Source organism: Peromyscus eremicus, chromosome 8a, assembly GCF_949786415.1.
Source record: "Peromyscus eremicus chromosome 8a, PerEre_H2_v1, whole genome shotgun sequence".
NCBI classification, from domain to species: domain Eukaryota; kingdom Metazoa; phylum Chordata; class Mammalia; order Rodentia; family Cricetidae; genus Peromyscus; species Peromyscus eremicus.
The window spans coordinates 29,279,765-29,296,552 of NC_081423.1; the positions used below are offsets into that span (position 1 = coordinate 29,279,765).

Sequence of the window (16,788 nt, forward strand, 5' to 3'; positions counted from 1 at the left end):
TTTTGCTGGCCCACATCATGCAGCTCATAACCACCTTACAGTATTCCAGCTCCAGGAGGAGATCTAATCCTCCCTTCTGTACTCTGTGTCACCTGCACTCATGTGTCCATTGACATACACACATACATATTTCCTTAATAAAATGGTATAAGACTGGGGGAGGGGGCAGCCTATCTAGGGGAAAAGAGACTTACGTGTTAGAACCTCACAATGCTTATTATATAGAGAGTGATTGATGCTTGCTCTTCCTCTATAAGGATTCAAGGCCTGTTACTTCTTTTGGAAATCTAAGTTTAGCCTTGTTTAGATGATTACAAAATTTCTGTCCAAACTGGGGGTTGGTGCTGGAGTGCTTTGTAAGCTAGCTGACTGTTCACTGTTTCAGCCGTCAGTGCCGAGTAGCAAGTCATCAGGGGACCTCGTGGACCTGTTTGATGGAAACAGCCAGTCAGCAGGTAAGCTGCACATTGGCTTCTTTCCAGCAACTGTGTGGTTTCTGCTATTTTCTTTTTAATGTTATATGAAAGATGGAATAAAATAAAAATTCTAGCTGGTATGGTAGTGCACACCTTTAATCCCAGCACTTAGGAAGCAGAGGCAGGTGGATCTCAGAGTTCAAGGCCAACCTGATTCACATAGTGGGTACCAGGACAGCCAGGGTTATATAGAGAGATCCTGTCTCTAAATAACCAAGTCTGGTTATGCTGTAATTGCTGGTACTCAGGAGGCTATGGCAACAAAGGTTACAAATTTAAGGCCAGCTTGGGCAACCTAAAGAGACTTTGTCTCAAAATAAAATTTAGAAAGGGGTCTGGGACTATAGCTCATTGGTAGAGCAGTTGCCAAGCATTTGTGTGATTCTGGACTGTCTCTCCAGTCCTGCAAAAGATACTTCAGGATTTGCTGATAGGACATTAAGGAGCACTCGGTGCTGTTTGGAGGGAATTCCATAGCTGCCTGACGGGGAAGAGGATCATTTGGTAGCCTCTCCCTTTGTCTTCAGTGCCTACAGCCTTTGTGAGTCTTTCTGTGAGGTTATTACTATTGCTGTTTTCATCTAACATCTAACATACTACATACACACATTTCTCAAAGCTTTCTTTGAAAAGTCTCACTCGGCTTTCTACTTTTTTCCTGACCTTTGTGCTTTGAGGGAAAATACCTTGTTTGTGATAATCAGCAATAGTAGTGAATGGTAATGTCCTCAGAGCATCGTAACATGTCTTAGCTTACAGGGCTTCCACTTCGTACTGCTTCCTCCTTCAGAGTTTAATATACTTAGGAAATTTTCCACCAAGATTTTGAAGGTTTTGTAGTTTGCATTTTTAAGCTCTTAAGAACAATTTGCAGATGTGAAAATTACATTAAAATTGACATTTTAAAATTTCTTTTCATAAAAAGATGTGTTACTCTGCACATTTTCGTGGCTTTCCCTAAACCTTCATTGTGGTTGTCAAAGCAGATGTGCCTTGTGTTCATTACCTTCTTGTTCAATCTGTCAGTAAGCATTTACTGACCCAGACACTGGTTGGGTGCTTAAAATGAAATTCTTAGGCTCTTGGAAAAGTCAAATGGTGGAAGTAATCATTAGTCAAAGGGCGGTAATTGACTGTAATTACCTAGTTATAAACATGCTGGGTGCTTTGGAGGAAAGGGGACATTATATGAATATGTATATATCTCCCCATCAAGCATATTGTAAGAGGGTTTGTCCAGGGTGGAATGCACATACCTATAATTACAATTCTTGGCAGGCAGAGGTTGGGGGGTGGGGGACTCACCTGGCCTAAGGAGTTCCAGAGCAACCTGGGCAGCATATGCAGAGCTGTCAGAAGAGAGAGAAAGGGGAAAACATCCCATTGAACAGCAGACCAGTCCTTTCTCATGGATGAGACGGAGGATATCTTCATTGTGATCTCCAACCTGTGCTGTATTTTGAGTAACTCCTAATAAATTGATTTCAAGTAAATTGATACCGTAGAATTACACTTGATGATTATAGTCTTAATAAACTACTGTACTCCAAGTAAAAACAACTTAAAATTAGCTTTTTAAAGATACCTTTTCTAAGGCTGTTTAAAGTTCATTACATTAAAATGTAGATCAGGACTAATGTGCAGAGTGCAGCTGTTTTCTAAATTGTGTGTAATAATTCTCAAAAGCAAAATTGTTTTTAAACTTGCTTGTTTGCTTTAAGCATAAGTTCACAGTACAAATTACTTTTCACTGATAGATTAGTACATGTGATTAATATAGAACCACCAGTTATTGTCTCTTCTTTATTGCCTGCTGTCATAAAATTACTGGCCTGGGAATAAGCTTGCAAGACATCTCGTTTGACCCAGTTCTGAGAGTCTTCAGTTTCTTACCAGTCTCTTCTCTAACGGTCCTGAAATTACTGTAACTTGGTGAGACTGCAGTGCTCTCAGTGGTAAACTGCTGCCTTGGTTGTTTAACAACTGATACGCTGTCTCTGTATGTTTAAGATTTGAACTATAGGTTGAACTGGTAGTTAGCATACAGCCATCGAATGTAGATATAGTGTCACCGAGTTTCAATTAGTTTGGACTGCCTGGCATGAAATATTGAAAGGCCCCTTTGCGCATCTGTAGAGCAGTCAAAGAAGAACTAACTAACTAAGAAGTCATCTGTGTGGATGGGATGTTCTCCTCTGTGATCCAAGATTACTTTGAGCAGAAAGAAACCTTCAAGTGGTTTTTTTTCTCTGCTGTAAATGGTAGACTAATTGTATCCGAATAGCAGTTAATACACTGAGGCAGGGTTTAAATGAGATCTGGAAGGTTTCTTGCCCTTAAAATGTATCTTAATATTATCTCAAAAGCAGCTGAACGTGGTTGGACATCAGAATTACTTTTTAATAATTCCGTTTGAATAGTATATTTAACTATAGATCTTAAATGAAGTTCTGCCACAGAAGGAAATGAGGTTTAAATCTTAGCACTTTCACATGAGAGTGTGTAAGGATGTGCCAGATGTCCTGTACTTACCATAGGACTGCCATGCCTGTAATGTACCACAGACGGTGAGGTAAGCAGTCAACATCTGTACCACTCATTAGATGAGTGTCTGCACTAGCCACAGTCACGGTCTCTGTCCTTCCCCTGCCTCCTTCCGTGTGTGTGTGTGTGTGTGTGTGTGTGTGTGTGTGTGTGTGTGTGTGTGTGTTTACATCTTCGACGCTAGCATTTTACGAAGAGTGTCTGCTAAAATCACTGTAGACTAGCTGACCAAATTTAAAACTGCACATGCAAAACCTAGGCTGTCAGCTTGTTCTTGAGATTGTTTCGCTAAGTTTCCTCTTGTGATCTTCCATTACAGTCTCCTAGGGTGATGTTTCTGTGCCTCCTACACAACAACTCATTTCTAAGGGAGCATTTTCCTAAGTCTGTGCTAGAAAATTGGTATTAAAATTAGAAACTAAGCCAACTAAAAACAGAATGCTAAAACCATTCCATTTCTCTTTTAGTATGAGTCTACCCTGTAGGCTTTGTATCTCTGTGATTAAGGAATTTAGGTCTTAACTTATTGTTCCATAAGATGTATTTCTCTTGATAGTGGAGAGAAACATGTCACCAGAACAACTAAAAAACTGTGTTAATAGGACTTAATATAATCTAAATTCCTTTTCTCAAGTAAACAAAATGTGTCAAGTCCAAATTTTCCACTACCATTTGAACCTAATTGCATTTTCTGTGAATTGGAAGCTCTGTGAGGCAGCCTCAGCCATCAGCTTCATTGAGTGGATGTTATCTTTAAGCTGAGTTTACTAAAAGTTATTGTTAGTGAGTTTTTCACTGATGGTGATGATGATGATTATGCTCGCTTTTTAAATGTGGAAAACAACTGATTTATACCCAATTAAATATAGAAAGGTAGCTATAAAAATTTTTGGTGCGTATTCTTTGTTTTCAAGATGAGGCTTTGCCGTGCAGCCCAGAGTGGCTGCACACCTGGTCCCTCTACACTGGCCTCCCGGTGCTCGGTGATAGGTGCACGCCGCCTCCCCCAATGTTCTTTGTGCATATTCAGTCAGATGGACGTCAGCATCTAGTGTGTGGCAGGCTTGGTGGCTTCTAGTTGAGGACAGCTCGTCTCCTGACCTTTTCTTTCAGCAGCACTTAGTGTGTTCACACCATTGTCTGTAAGGTGTTTAACCTGATGATCTGTTTTCTGTATTTCAGGATTCTTAGCCTGAGGTTTTCTAAATCCTTCTGTGTTCCCAGCAGAGTCCATTTACACCTTGCAGAATCTTCGTTTTGAGTAGCACATTGTGTTTTATAGGCCACTTGTGACTTTGCCTATTGATGGTCTAGGCTTCTTTTTTTTCTCTCTAGTGGAGATATTCATTCTTACTGATTATTTAGAAGTTTTTCATTAGTTACTTACTTTATATGTATTAAAGCTCTGCAGTTTGTAATGCATTTGGATTCAACTCTTTATTTAATCTTTCATTTGTAGTTTAAGTACTGTCTGACCATGTTTTTCTTGTTCCCAGTATTGCTCTGGAAAATTCATGTTCCCAGCTGGTGATTGTAAATAACCTCCTTGCTGCCCTGGGAAGGCAGAAGGATATGATTCATTTATGATGATAGCTCTCATGTGGGAATCTTCAGGAATGGCATTTTGAGAAGCAGCAGGCCTTCCTCATGTAGGACTCTTAGAGAGAGTCTTCCCTATATTTCCTTAGAGGTGATGCCGAAGTGCTAGAACATAGGCACTTGTGCTGTGAGAGCCTCACCATGCTCCTCCCTGCTAGGAGAAACCTGCCCCTAAAGAAACAGGGTTTTAATTTCTGAAACACTTCTTAAAGTTAAAGGTGGTTTTGTGGTGCATCACAAAAGGTCAGACCCATGCCAGAGAGCTTATGTGCCCATTCTCACTGTTCCTTCCTCAAGTCTTGTAGAAACCAAGGCACACTTGAGTGGGTGGAGCAGGTAGGAGTTGCTGTGTATAGTTTTCATGTAGGTGGGAGAAGAGGAAGAACCAATACATCTGAAATACCACATTCAGGAAAAGTTTCTTAAAATCTGTGCTCTTCACTGCTTTTATCTGCAGCATGAATTTTTCTTTGTAATCGTAGACTAGTTCAGATTTGATGGTCTCTACTTGCTTAGCTTAAAAATTACTCACTAGTGTTTATTCATTGCTTACATGAAGCAAATTAAAATAATCTGTTTTGAAATCCCTTACTGTTAATAGAAATTATTCTGCTAGCAGTACACTTTGATCAAAATGTTTAACATGAAGGAACATAGAAAACAAACATGAATATTAAGCATTAACTCTTTGCAACATTCATTTCCTTGCTAACTTTTATTAATATGTGCTTGTCTGTAAGCATGCACATTTAGCTCACTGCTCTTTATGCTCATAGCATTTTATCTTGTCCCATATACCTATAAGGAAAGCAAAACAAAAGACCAAATCACTTTGATACTGTCCTTTGGATGAATGTTAAAATAGTCACGTGAGCTGTTGTGTTGGTAGGAGTGCAGAGCCTGTGGTGGGCACTAGCTGGCTGCTGTGAGGATGTATCTGTGAGTGTCTGTGATGGTGCATTGTGGGGAAGGAAGGAGGAATTAGGTATGCCTGCTGATAGTTGGCTACAGTAAATGTACATTCAAAAGAAAGAGCAACACACTTGTATCAGAAACTGACTCTTCCCTTTATTGCGCTGGCCATCTTAGAAGGGGTGGGGGTTATACTTTAATTAACCCAGCTGAGTGTAGCAGATGGGCTAGAATGTCTCGCAGCGATAAAGCAATTCAGAAATGGCACCAGATGTTGGAAGCTGTCCCTGGTGGTGTTTGAGTGCTGCCCAGATGTTGCAGTCCCACCTGGCTAGCTTCTAGGCACTGCGGGCTACGCAGCTGTGATGTGACCTGTGTCGTGTTCACACAACACTAAAGGCACTGTCATTGAGCTGCCGCTCTAGACTTCGAAGGTTCTGACTCTTAGGAGGGGAAATCTAAGTATGAAAATAAAGCCAGCAGCTTAAAGTTTTAGATCTTAAATCTCTTACCTTTGTAGTGTACAAATTGCAAAGGAGATTGACTCAGTGGCTGTGATTTTGCCATTTTAAAAACAGTTTAGCAGTAGTAACAAGGGCTGACAGGTTGGCTCAGATTACACAGATGTGATGACCTGAATTTGTCCCTGCATCCTGACCTATAACCTCTGCATGTGTGCCAGAGCATATGTGCATGAGACACACACACAACACATACACACACACACACACACACACACACACGCAATAATAATGATGATGATGATGATGATGATGATGAAGAATAAGTAGTGGCAAAAAGCTCATTTTTCCCCATATGGTTTTTTTTTAAAAAAAATTAATCTTTCGTGGAGTGAGCAAGAGGGAAAAAACGACTTCCCAGTGAACATTATCACACTGAGTTTTCTCCCATTGTATGTCTAAATTGATTTCAAGTTTTTTCTCAAGATTTTGTTTTAAAACATAGAAATATAAGCCAGGCAGTGGTGGCACATGCCTTTAATCCCAGCACTCAGGAGGCAGGGGCAGGTGGATTTCTGTGAGTTCCAGGCCAGCCTGGTCTACAGAGCCAGTTCCAGGACAGCTAGGGCTACACAGAGAAACCCTGACTTGAAAAACAAACAAAACAAAACAAAAACTAATAACATTGAAATATGGGGGCAGGAGAAATGACTCAGTGGTTAAAAACATACACTGTTCTTATAGAGGACCCAAGTCTCAGTTCCCAGCACCCACAGCAACTTCAGTTTCAAGGAGATCTGATGCCCTCATCTGACCTCCTTGGGCACCTGCATACATGTGGCAGACACTCACATAGACACACACACATAAATAAAAGTAAACAGTATTTTAACTTTGAAATGTACAGACTTCCCTCATGAGTGTGTCTAGTTCTTTGTTTCATGGTTTGCTCTGTACCATTTGTGAAAGAGGATATACAGTCAATTGTTTTTCTGGTTTTAACTCCAACATGGAATTTTCACTTTTTGGTGGTGGTTAAATGCATAAAAATACATCTGATAGTAAAGCCATGTGAAGATCTACAGATTCAGAATGGCTGTTTTAACTGTATAAAAGTTCATTGAGCTACATGGACATTAGGTCTGGTTAATTTCATTGTGTGTGTGTGTGTGTGAGAGAGAGAGAGAGAGAGAGAGAGAGAGAGAGAGAGAGAGAGAGAGAGAGAGAGAGAGAGAGAGAGAGAGGAAGTTTTAACAAATGGGGGAAGAAATATCAAAGTCTGAGAGTCCAAGAACCATGCCTGGGAGAACCACAGGTGAGCAGGCCAGCTTGTATGATGGTCATGGGCCTCTCCCGTGGCATATTTTTGTGTATTGCTTGAAAAGGATTCCCGAAATTGCTTATAATTGTTCCACAGCTCGAGCATTTAAACATTGTTCCTATTTTTGCCTTCTAGGAGGATCAACTGATTTATTCGGGGGATTTGCTGACTTTGGCTCAGCTGCTGCATCAGGCAATTTCCCTTCCCAAGGTATGAGATGATTTGATTGTCCACAACCAAAGGCTGTTAAAAACTATCAGAAAAGTTCACACACACAGCTACTAGTCAGCATTTTTAATCCTGGTGGTATTTATAATTCATAATTCCCAATCAATTTGTCCACAAGATAAATTGGGTCAGGGTCTTAGGTATGCAAGATGAGTTAACTTAGTTGTATATATTCAAGCTAAGCCAACAAAAACTACCCATATTCATAACACACTCTTGTTTAATTTTACAGGGATGAGTGTAAGTACACGGGGTCTCACTTTAGAGCAAAAATACAGTAATTAGTGTTTCCCTTAGCGGACCTGATTTTCCAGGAATGAAAATGGGCAGCTTTCTCAAGCTAAGGATAAACACCCCCTATCGTGGTTCCTTATATAGATATTATGTCTGTAGAGATAGGTAAGAGTGTAGACTGAGGTCCTTATGTCTTTTTTCTGCAGGTTGTGAAGGAATTGTGATTTTTTTTTTTTTTTCATAAAATCTAGGTGGCCCACAGTGTGAGCCAGCACTTAAAAAATAGCTTTAAGAATCAAAAGCATGAGGGGCAGGGGAGAAATGATATGTAACTGAGTTAATGTTACTCTTCAGTTCTTATAGACTCTATTGCTGCTATAATAAGCTGGATTAAATTTTATATTGAGTAATATCTATGTAAGTTCATAGAGTATTTAGGAAGGAAAATGCACAACTTTGAGTGTAGTTTGCATTATTTTGACAACCTCCTTCTATAAATTCCAAGTGTTTCCCCCCAAAACTAGAGTTGTTGTGTAATTAACTGCTTCCTTCTGGAAGTGTGGCAGCACCTTTCCAAGGCTGGTACCTTACTGTGGGCACATCCAAGTGGAAGAGAAACAAGGTAAACATGGCCTAGTTGTACAGGCTCCCTGGGTAATCCTTGACTTTTTATGTATATGAAGGTGTCTAGTATGCAAATAACTTGAATATGTTAGTTCAGCCTTCTCATACATCTCTATCCATATATGTGTGATTAATACAGTCTGATCACCACCGCACAGGGGCTGAACCCACAACAGTGATTAATCATTTCTGAACAGTGTCTGCACCACTTGAAATCTTGTCCTTGCATGATTAATCATCTCAGTGCTGAGTTTTCAGATGGGCAACATGCTTTGCCCATTTCCACTCATATTCTGCTTAATGGATCCTGCAAATAGAAAATGAGGGTAAAGTTTATGTTCATTCAGCACCTTTACTTAAATGGTTTTAAAACATCTAATAATCAAGAGCTAATTGGAAAAATGGTTAATACAGTGTCTTGTAAAGATTAACAGCAGGTTATAGTAAAACCCTAAGTAAAGAATAGTGGCCCGCTCTTACCTGAAACTGTCAGCAAGCTTGGGGTTTCTCACCTGAGGATGCTGCATATTAATACAGTAATAGAGGAGTGCAGTCTTCAAGACATCATGTGACTGGTCTCCTGTACTTAGCATTGTGAGACAGTGCTGCTGGGATGGTTACCTTTTAGGCTAGACATGTACCCCAAACTAAAGACCGTGGAGCTGTGCTCTTACAGTTCCAGACGATGGTCTCTACTTGGCTGTTTCTTCACTTTCTGCTTTTTCAACTGCCCCCGACTCCTGTTCATGCACTTGTCCCTTCCTAAAGGAAAGGTGTATTTACTTGGAGTCGTGTGTAGCCTAGTCAAAGGAATGTTGAAATATGACTTGTTTGTATAATCAGTGTGTTCCAGATAGTTAATGTTATGTATGTTATCAGCTTTTCCAGAAGCCAGATGCAACATTTCTGTGTGGTGCCCTCATTTGAATTGTTCAAGTCATTACAAAAGAATCCTATCCAACCTCAGATAATGCTGCATATGCTGTTACTCCATCTTTACAGTATTGATTTAAGTCAGGTCTAGAGGAGCTAGCTGGTTAGCTCAGGTTTAAAGTTGCTTTTTACTAGTTTGTCTCTGGAATGTGTGAACTCTTCCTGATTACTTTTTTTTTTTTTAAAGAATTATTTATTATGTATACAGAAGAGGGTGCCAGATCTCATTACAGATGGTTGTGAACCTCCATGTGGGTGCAGGGAATTGAACTCAGGACCTCTGGACAAGCAGTCAGTGCTCTTAACCTCTGAGCCATCTCTCCAGCCCCTCCTGATTACTTTCTAATGCTAGCTTGAGGTGTTAGCTTTCCATCACTGTGAGAGGACACTTGAGAAGACTGCTTGGAAGAAGCTTATCTGGCTAATAGCTTCAGAGGCTCCAGGGTCAGCTGCTCTTGCTGTGGGTCTGTGGTAGAAAGGCTGGTATCCTTATAGTGGAGGCAGAGAGGCTGCCAGGAAAGGGCCATGACAGAATATACCCTTCAAAGGCATACCCTTCTTCCAGCCAGGCCCCACCTCCGAATGGCCTACTCTGCATGAACTCATCACTGGACTGGCCCATTGATAAACTTAGCATAGTTATCACTTCTTAGTGCCTCAACCTGCAGACCAAGCCTTCAATATGTGCCCCTTCAGACTGCATTAAATTCAGACTAACCTGACTTCCCCTTGCTAGTTAGTGACATACACTGAGCAGTCAGCATGCTGGAGGTCAGTCTAGGTGGTAGCCCTTCCGTTGTCCATGGAAACAAAAGCAGAGTCAGAACTTCTAACAGAAGTGTATTAAATGCCCACACTTTGCTTTATTAGCTTTTTATCCTTCATGATTTCTGTTTCATTCTTAATAAATTTTATATCATGAACTTGGAGTTTCGGCAGTTAGGTAGATATTAATTGCAGCTGGATTTCTCTTTGAACCTTCTAAATGATGAGCAAAGATGGGTCTCTCTGACTGTGGAGCTGCCCTCACTCCCAGCAGGAAGTTAGCCAGTATAGAATTTCCTCCCTTTTTGAGTCCCGCATGTTTAACTCTTGAAGACTTGGTTGGAGTCATTTCATGGTGCTTTTTGTGTATCGTGAACAGACCTGCCAAGAGGTAGGTTTTATTTGGAGAGTTCTAACTCTTTTCTCTGCCGCCTTGTTAAGACTCTTGGAATATTCATGGGGAAGGATGCTGTCCAGATGGGACGGGGCTCACAGATGCTGACCTGTGCGGGCTCCTATCAACTTGAGTTAGTTGCAGTTCGTAGAGCTTGCATTCGCTCTGTGCACTTCAGAGTGCTCCTTACCCTGCCTCCTTTCTTTCTTGGTAACAGCAACAAGTGGGAATGGAGACTTTGGTGACTGGAGTGCCTTCAACCAAGCCCCATCAGGCCCTGTTGCTTCTGGCAGTGAGCTGTTTGGCAGTGCCCCACAGCCTGCGGTAGAACTCATCAGTGGCTCACAGCCAGCTCTAGGCCCCCCTCCTGCTGCCTCAAATTCTTCAGACTTGTTTGATCTTATGGGCTCATCCCAGGCAACCATGACGTCTTCCCAGAGTATGAATTTCTCTCTGATGAGCACTAACACTGTGGGGCTTGGTTTGCCCATGTCAAGATCACAGGTAAGTTGTCTGCTTCCCTTGGGAACTGTTACTGTACCTGCTAAGATGTCTAATAGGATGATGGGTTAGTGTAAGGCAACAAGAAACCCTCCTTCCTATAGCCCGCCATGGACCTAAACCCCATCAGGTGATACCTGACTGCACAGCAGAGGTCGGGGCTGTGCCTGTTTATGTGTGTTCTAAAGGGCAAGGCCTTCTTACCTACTTACCGTTCCGAAAATAACAAGCATGGTGCCTGGCACAAAGACATGCTGAAACCTCTTGGTCCACAAAACTGTTTTGGGGGAATGGATACTTTGTTTGACCCATAGAAAATAGTAAATTCCAGTTCTGTCTTTAACAAAGTATCTCTGTACATCATTGCTCATGTAGAAAATCGTTGTCTCGATGATGAATGTTACCCCTGTTCTGGGACTATTGTCCACCTTCATTTTCGTAAAGGAAAACTATCGAGAGTTTTTTAATTTACATTTCAGACATTGAATACAAATTGCATAACAGTAGAATTTGAACAGACCGAGGTGGGAAAGCGTCTGGGTTGTACCTGGACCTTGCTAGCTTTGACTGAGTTACTGCTGTGTTTCTGATGCTAATCACTTGTTTTAATGCGTAGATCCTCATCCTTGGGGTATTGGGATGAAGGAGGGGAAGAAAGAAGCAGAAAGGTGACTGTGAAAGGGCCAGCGGCGTGCTTTCAGCCTCCGTTGTCCTTCTCTGGCCCTTTGGCGTGGTAGTTTTCTTCTCCGGTTCCTGTCCTTGTTTCTGTCCCGTTTAAGATTCTCCTTCGTAGCCACCATGCACCTCTGCTTCTTTCTCCTGAATTTCCTCTGTCGGTCCCTGTGTATATCAAGTGGTGCTGGTGGTGCTCACTCGAGACAGGAGAGGTGCACAGAGCTTGGGCTTTATACCATGAGCAGACAGACCTGCGTTCTCTTTTGCACAGCTACATTTCTACCTGTCCACCTTCAGTTGTGCTAGCCTGGCAGGTGGGTCTTTGCTGCCCGCCCAGGTGCTGCCCTTTGGAGTGTGCTCAGTCTGTTTTCCTGGGGGTCAGGGGCTATGTTAACCTGAAGTTGGTGATTGCCCTGGGCATTTTTTCAGAGATAGTGGCTTCTAGAGAACTGGGCATTGGGTTACTGGAGAATACCCAAGTCTTCAGAGGGCTCCATTGAAGTCATTAACATAAGGCATCCAGTTATTTGATATTATGTGATGAAGTTGTTGTCTGATAACTGAGCATTTCTAGAACATACTTTTCTTTTCCAGCCTCTGCAGAACGTTAGTGCAGTGCTGCAGAAGCCTAACCCTCTCTATAATCAGAATGCAGATATGGTCCAGAAGTCGGCCAGCAAAACCCTGCCCTCTACTTGGTCTGACCCCAGTGTCAACATCAGCCTAGACAACTTACTACCTGGTATGCAGCCTTCCAAGCCCCAGCAGCCATCACTTAATACAATGATTCAACAACAGAGTAAGTTACCTCAAATGCCCCATCTGTGTTTCATATCTTTTGCATTAAAATAAAAACAGATGGTGTCCACTGGGGACAGGTGGGGGTATATGTGAAGATAACCATATTCACCTAAGATTATCTGCTTAGTGTTCACTTGGTACCCCTCCTACCAGCACACTGACTCTGTATTGTACTTCTTATATAAGATTTATGAGTTCTAAGGCCCTAATCTCTAAAATAAAAATACTTCTGAGTGCAGTGCATGCCATTAATCCCAGCAGTTAGGAGGCTTAGGAATTCAAGGACTGCCTGAACTACATGACAAGACTGAGTTAAAAACCTGCACTGAGATACAGCTCAATGGTACAACTCTTGGCTAGCATCCTTACAGCAGTGGACTCTCTGTTAGTGATCCAAAATAGAAAGTTGTTTTTTCCAAAATTACCATACAGCTGTTTTTGCAAACAAAACCATCTGAACTCCCCAGCTCAGGGCCCCCCGCTTCATGGATGTGGTCTTCTCTCAGTGTGCTGAGTGATAATCTGGATGTCTATACTGTTTTGTTTCTTACTGTTTCCATTTAACAACATTAATATGATGGTTTTTCCTATGTTGAGCATTTTCAGAGAAAAATGATTTTTAGATTTTCCCCTCATACCAGTGCACAACTCATTTAAATTAAGTTCAACTTTTTTAAAAACTATAAATAAAAAAATTTGTATACATTCTGTACATCTGCTTTTTTCCTTCATATAATATTTTGAGTCAATGAATATAAACTTTTTTAAGACTTAGGGTAGACACTGGCTTTTGACAGTTGTAAGATAGGATTCAGCAATGGATTTTGTAGGGATGTTTGGGGTCATGTTTTTGTCTCTAGGAGACCAAGGCAACATCTGCTGAATATCTGTTGAATGTAACTAGGACAAATTAATTGACTTCGTTTAGTGGGTTTCGAAGTATTGACAGTTTAATTTTTCTGCTCTATGAACCTTAAGAATTCACTCTTATTAAAGTCATTTGTTTTTCTCCTTTCTTCTGGTAGATATGCAACAGCCCCTGAATATGATGACTCAAAGCTTTGGAGCAGTGAACCTCAGTTCTCCATCAAACATGCTTCCTGTCCGGCCACAAACTAACCCTCTGATGGGGGGACCCATGCCGATGAACATGCCCAGTGTGATGACAGGCACCATGGGAATGGCCCCTATGGCAAACACCCCAGTGATGAGCCAGAGCATGGTGGGCATGAACGTGAACATGGGGATGTCAGCCACAGGGATGGGCTTGACGGGCACAATGGGAATGGGTATGCCCAACATGGCCATGCCTTCTGGAACTGTGCAACCCAAGCAAGATGCCTTTGCAAACTTTGCCAACTTTAGCAAATAAAAGATTATAAAGCAGCAAGTGGAAGAAGAATGTGTAGCTGCAAATAGGTGATGTTGGGATGGAAAAGGCTAAGCAGTTCCCTTTTCTTTTATCAGTTAATTAAATAGCCCACAGAAAGAACCAAAAAGTCTGATGTAGAAAGTGAAGTGTCTGTGTTTGAGAAGCAACACAAGAGCACTTCAGGCGAGGCAGTCAGGATCGTTTTCCCCAGTGAAGGTGCGCCACTGACGGGGCGAGGAGCCCTGAAGGCCGTTCTGAGTCGGAGAGCCCGTGTCACAGGATAGTCTGCGGGAGGACCGCGCAGGGCTGAGTCAGTGTGCTCCACTCTAACTTGATACTCTGCTTTCCCTGAGGAACTTGATTTTTCTGTCCCTCAATCGCCTTGTCATAACTGGGTCTGTTCCTTTAGTACCACTCTCGAGTCCATATATGAAATCATTAAAGTTGGATGATCAGTTTTTTATAAAAATATATATTTTTGTCCAAAAAAAAAAGGCATACATATGTGATTATGGCTAAATCAAAGGTAACCTGATGTACTTACTTTTGCCAAGGTTCCAGCAGCACTGCTGACACACCATCTAAGTTTTCATGGAATTGAACCCTCTCTCCACAGCTGGTAACAGCTGGGATTTCACCCACGTCTCCTTCTGTAATTACCCTGTGCAGAACTGGGAAAACCTTTTTTTTTCAGGCCTGCTCTGTGGTTTCCTTTAAAAGATGGAGAAGGAAGACCTTGTGTGGTGTTTGTTTGGGGCAGTGGTTGGTTTCTCTGCGCAGTGATCGACTTGGCAAAGCTGCTTCCGTGCGTATCCTTGTAGCCATCATTCAAGTCAGAAACAGTCAAAAGAGAAAAAATATTTATTTTTATCTTTTCTGGTGTCTTTTCAAAAAATTGAAAGGTAAAAATGCATTAAAACCTTAAGTTAAATATAAATGTTAGGACTCAGCAATGTTCACATTTAGATTTTATACAGTATTTGTTTTGTTTGGGTTTCGAGTGTCTATAATACGGCATTAGCAATATGGTTCCAATAGAAGTTCGATATATATTATTAAAGGAGACCTGTAGCAGTCAGAGATTTTATTGATTCAGTGACAAATAAAGGAAATTAATTAAATTCTTTTTTGTTTTTCTGCTGTGATTCTGCATTAAGCTCACATGAAAATCATGATGCTAGAGTTTGGAATGCAAAATTAAATGTTTCAACCTCAAGCTGGGAATATTTTTTAAAATAAATACTATAAGTATCAAATTATTACCTCCCCAATTTATGTTGGAAATTTTTTTATTCAATTGATACAACTTTGTTTCCATTGTATTCATGATGTTCTGTTATATATAACATTAAAACGTTCATTAAAATCAACGTGGAACTGCCTCTTCTCTCCACTAGACGCGAGGCCATTTGGGGAAAAATAATTATAATTTGGGCAAAGTAATTTTTATAAATAATTTAAAATTATTTAATGACTTCTCTATTCTTTCCTATCAGGCTCAACTGTCAGGAATTAAACATGAAGCAGCAGAGACACCCTGCCCTGCTCTGCTCTTGCTAATGTCCCATCTACAACATTTCTAATTAGGCAGAAATCCATGTACTTCAGCTAAGTGGGAAGGAAAAGTGATTCATTTGCTGAATAAGAGATGAGAGAGGGTGTAATTAGCTGACTGCGGTTTTTAATCTTTCAACAATTCTGTGTGTTTAAATTAGTTTCAAAGAATGGGAGCTTTCAAATGTTGTTACTTCAGAGCGATCCAGCCAACCTCTGCTGAAGACAGGGGTAGGCTGTCTTCATCTACGCTTGATCCCTGTAATCTTAGTTTATTTTTAATTGAGAAGTATGTCTTCACTTTCTCAAATATATATAGTTCTTAAAGGAAGTAAATATTTTATACCTGAGTGTGTTTTTGCTGCTGTGGGTTTTCGTTTTGGTTTTTCTGATAGCATTTACTTCAACACATTTTTACAGCCCCTGCTTTTCTTTATTTCTCTGAGGACATGAAGGACCCCTTCCCCTTTCTCATTGGTCCTCAACACTTAGTTTGCCATCTCCAAAGTAGTTTTTGTTTCAAAACCCACCACAGAGAAAGGCTAAGTGCTCCCTCAGTGAAGGCCTGTCCAGTTCGTTTTTCCTTTTGAGATAGTCTCCCTGCATCGCCCCGCCCGCCCGCCCGCCTCCAACATCTTAGCCTCCTGAGTATGGGATTACAGGTATATGTCACCACACTGCTAGGGGCCTGTTTACCTTAAGGATTTGGATCTCTTTAGTCCATAAATTATGTAATGAGGAAAGTTACCTAGTAGTTTATTATTTTTTTTTCTTTAAAGATGTATTTATTTATTTTGTATACAGCATGTATGACTACAGGTCAGAAGAGGGCACCAGATCTCATTACAGATGGTTGTGAGCCACCATGTGGTTGCTGGGAATTGAACTCAGGACCTCTGGAAGAGCAGTCAGTGCTCTTAACCTCTGAGCCATCTCTCCAGCCCACCTAGCAGTTTATTTACAGACACTCCAGGGTCCATTTTTATGGCTTTCAATAGATCTGTTTTCCCTTCTTTCATAGCTTCAAGAACCATATAAGAGGAGCCCGTGAGTTGGCTCAGTGGGTGAAGGCATTTGCTACCACACCTGATGACTGACAGGCCTTAGGGCCCACATGGTGGAAGGAGAGAACTGAGTCCCACAAGTTGTCCTCTGACCTTCACACAGACACACATACACACCTACATTCATTCACATGTATGCAAAATAAATGTATGTAATAAACACATATGAGCCCAGTGAGACGGCCAGTAAAGCACTTGTCCCTCCAGCCTGTGGATGAGTTCCACCCCAGAACACATTAAAGGTAGACGGTGAGAACTGACTCCACACTTGGGCTGTGGCCTGGGTGCCCACACACATTACTCATATAATCATGGGGGGAAAATACAGTT

The 16,788-nt window shown here is 41.3% G+C and overlaps 1 protein-coding gene across 2 annotated transcripts in view; it reads left to right on the plus strand.

The window, feature by feature from the left end:
• The window catches only part of Clint1 (clathrin interactor 1), a 62,874-nt gene extending 49,016 nt beyond the window's left edge, over nucleotides 1-13,858 (plus strand). The window contains exons 8-12 of one of the 2 annotated variants that reach the window (XM_059270380.1): nucleotides 386-455; nucleotides 7,449-7,523; nucleotides 10,709-10,995; nucleotides 12,262-12,466; nucleotides 13,494-13,858. In XM_059270380.1, coding sequence (XP_059126363.1) covers nucleotides 386-455; nucleotides 7,449-7,523; nucleotides 10,709-10,995; nucleotides 12,262-12,466; nucleotides 13,494-13,840 — 984 coding nt within the window. In that variant the 3' untranslated portion in view covers nucleotides 13,841-13,858. The remainder of the gene's footprint in view (nucleotides 1-385; nucleotides 456-7,448; nucleotides 7,524-10,708; nucleotides 10,996-12,261; nucleotides 12,467-13,493) is intronic. The other variant, XM_059270381.1, reaches the window with a different exon arrangement.
• The last annotated feature ends 2,930 nt before the right edge of the window (nucleotides 13,859-16,788 follow it).